General features: G+C 39.3%; 1 protein-coding gene across 1 annotated transcript; it reads left to right on the top strand.

Moving 5' to 3' along the window:
* Positions 1–1587: 1587 nt before the first annotated feature.
* Positions 1588–2622, top strand: LOC133306481 (uncharacterized). The gene has a single exon (XM_061506809.1). It carries the CDS (start codon positions 1588–1590, stop codon positions 2620–2622), a length of 1035 nt encoding a protein of 344 aa, XP_061362793.1.
* Positions 2623–3267: the final 645 nt, after the last annotated feature.

The following is a 3267-nucleotide window of genomic DNA, read 5'->3' as shown; positions in this document are numbered from 1 at the left end:
CTATAAAAAAATATTTTAGAAACGACGCTCATGAAATATTTCGTAACCAATAATAGGTCTAATATGTCAAAAATATAACCGAGAATGTTCACTAAGAAAAAGCACTAATCAAACCAGTTTACCTAACAAGTGAGGAAATATATATAGGCACTTATTAGATTAATAAATGAAAATCTTACTCGAGTAATAGTGATGGATTACCCAGCTATATCAACTTTTTCTCATTTGCAGTAACGAGATATTAAATCAATTTCCAAGCACAATTATAGTTACTATAATAAAATAAAAGAAAAAAGTATCTAATGTTACTTTACATAATTTTGTCTAATATTTATTGAAACGACGTCGTTTTGGGGTTGAAAAATAAAAAAATTAGAATGAGAAAGACTATTATAACCCTGAAATAAATTAAAATTACAAAAATACCATGATTTCCGTCCCAAAACGACGTCGTTTCGGTGAACATTAGATAAAGTTATCTAAAATAACTTTAGAAAAAATAAACCCTAAAACTAATATATATTTAAGTTGGACTAAATTTCAAAATGTCAATATTTATATGAACAAGACAATATTGAACCAGTAACTAGAACAAAAATGTAGTTCTTGATGTTTCAAAAACAATTATGAAATTCTATTGACCTAACCAAAGGCAATAATTTTGAGCGTTAGCAAAATTAGAGGTGGCAACATGGGCCAACCCGCTCCGACCCACAAAAAACGGAGCGGGGCGAGTTGACCCGCCAATGGAAGGTGAGTTAGAAATATTAACCCACCTTGTTTTTAGGCGGGATGACGGGTTGACCCGTCAATTCACAAAATTGGTTATTTGGGTTGGCGGGTTGGCCCGCCAAAATATTAATTGAAAAAATATTAATTCTCAATCTCAGTCATACACCAAAATTTAGAGAAAAAGTTATGCCAGAAATAAGATTTTAGTGTTGATACGTGATAATGATCAACAATAGCCGATATCTCATGAGCATCAATATCCAAATTGTTAACTTTTCAGAGCAGATCAATTTTACCACTCTCTACAAGTGGCTTTATCGATTTGTAACATATGAAGTAGAAGACACCAGGTTCCATTTCAAAGAGCTTCGACCTGCCAGAATAATCAATTAAACTATTTTCTAATTTTTTTTTAAAAAAAGAGCAGAGTAAATTCATGCTAGAGAATTTCTTGTCATCAACAGGTCCATCTTCAAGTTGAATGCCTGACAGATATTCTTTACTTTTAAAAGTTAGGGATCTGAACTTAAAAAAAAAGGCGCTGGGATTGCAATCTCCAAACCCTTTAGAAATAACTCTTGATGCTCGAATAATGAAGGAGTTGATAAAATCGAATGAAAGCCAAAGGTACCAGCTTGGACCTGAGAGAGAGAGAGAGAGAGAGAGAGAGAGAGAAAAGAAAACTGAGAGAACGCGGTGCTGTGAGGGTTTAGGTCTTGGTGGGCGGTGTTGGGTTATGTTAAAAATTTATTTGTAAATGAGAAGAGGAATCAGGGGTTAAGCGCGTCATCTAACGCGCGCGGAAAGTTTCTCTCTGCTAGGGTTCACTCAACCGATTTTTCATCGAGGTTTTCAATGGGGGACACGATAGCTAACAACTCTGAGCTACTGTCCATGTCTAGGAGAAGCACTAAGCGTACGAAGAATGGAGACAAAATACTGACGGAAGTAAGGATGCTAGAAGTTCTGAAGGAGTATCAAGCTGGATCTCCAGGGATTGAAAAACAGAGATCGTTTGCAGATGTAATGGGGGTGGAGAATGGTGTTTCTGGTGATGCCATACCCTGGTTACTTGAGGAAGAAGAGCTAGATCTGGATCCTCTTGACCTAGGATTGGGAGAGATCACGGAATGGGGATTTCAAACAGTTGTAAGGGAGGACGGATCCTTGGAAATAAGGAGCAACAAGGAAGCTCGAGCAAGGATGCGTCAACGATGGAAGAATGCCCTGATTGTTAAGCTTTTGGGGAAGAAGATTGGGGTCAGATTCATGAAAAAAAGGCTCGAGTCGTTGTGGGCTAAGGCTGGAAGCATAACAGTGGCGGACCTGGGGAATGAGTTTTTTTCAGTGAGGTTCAGCAACTTGGAAGACTTAAACCTAGCCATTACGGGTGGTCCTTGGGTTATTCTTGGCCATTACCTTGCAACTAGGAAATGTGAGCCTTGTTTCGATCCGGAGAAAGCCAATATTCACAAGGTAGTCGCATGGATCTGCTTACCAGGTATACCACAAGAATATTGTGAATTTCCGTTTCTTAATCATCTGGGAACAGAGATAGGAAAAGTTCTAAAAGTGGACAAAACCACTTCTACTGGGGACAGAGCTCGATTTGCTCGGGTATGCATAGAAATTGATCTTTCAAAGCCATTGAGAGGAGAGTATATCCTGGATGGCTGCCGAAAAAGAGTTGAATATGAGGGGCTTTTTTTAATATGTCTCAAATGTGGAAGATATGGCCATAATTTGGACTCTTGTCCGGATTTTGTTAAGCCAGCTACGGTACCCAGAGCTGATGGGGTGCAGGTTCAACCAGTGGTGAAGGCTGGATCTCAAGGGGTATGTGAGTGGATGGTGGTTCAAAGAAGAAGGAAAGGTCCCCAGAATGGCTAGAAACCGGATTTGAACAAAAACAGATCATTTCGAGAGGATATCTCCAATAGGAAGAATTCTGCAGATCCAAAAATAGTCTTGAAAAATGAGAAAGCTAGCTCAAAAAATAGCTCTGGGAAAAATTTTGGTGCTGGCATATCTAATGCCAAGGTAAATAAGGAGAATGATTTGGTGACTAACAAAAGCCAGTCCCCAGGTAGGGGGATAGAGTTCACAGCAGTGGCTCCTAGCACTGCAAAGAAAGTTTCGGGTTGAAGACCTGCTATGTCAACCTCAAAGAAAGTGCATGCTAAGGCCAATAATACTAAAGGGAAGGGTGTCATTCATGTGAACCAGGCACAGTATGATGTCAGCAATAGCTCATTTCTTCAACAGCCTAATGTGAATCTACCTCAGTCCTCCATTGAGCAGCAGAAGGGTAATATGTGGGGGGATTTGATGATGGCAGTAGAAGCTACTGCTGGAAATGGTAACTCTGACCTTCCTATAAGTTCTCACTCTAAGGGGATCTTGAATGATGATAAGGCTATGCAAGATCCGGATCCTCCTGACCATGACATGGAGTAACAGTAAAGATGGTGGAAGCCCAGTCAGGTATGGATTTTGATTTACCTTCATGTACAAATTTGAGCACTGCTATGATTG

Source organism: Gastrolobium bilobum, unplaced genomic scaffold (genome assembly GCF_033153095.1).
Source record: "Gastrolobium bilobum isolate Gb01-03AN ecotype WA unplaced genomic scaffold, APGP_CSIRO_Gbil_v1 utg9675, whole genome shotgun sequence".
In the NCBI taxonomy this organism is placed as follows: Eukaryota; Viridiplantae; Streptophyta; class Magnoliopsida; order Fabales; family Fabaceae; genus Gastrolobium; species Gastrolobium bilobum.
This window is presented reverse-complemented; position numbering and strand designations above follow the sequence as displayed.

Bases quoted from the DNA above. Each gene is read 5' to 3' on its own strand.
- LOC133306481 (XM_061506809.1), top strand. From the start codon at position 1,588: ATGGGGGACACGATAGCTAACAACTCTGAGCTACTGTCCATGTCTAGG.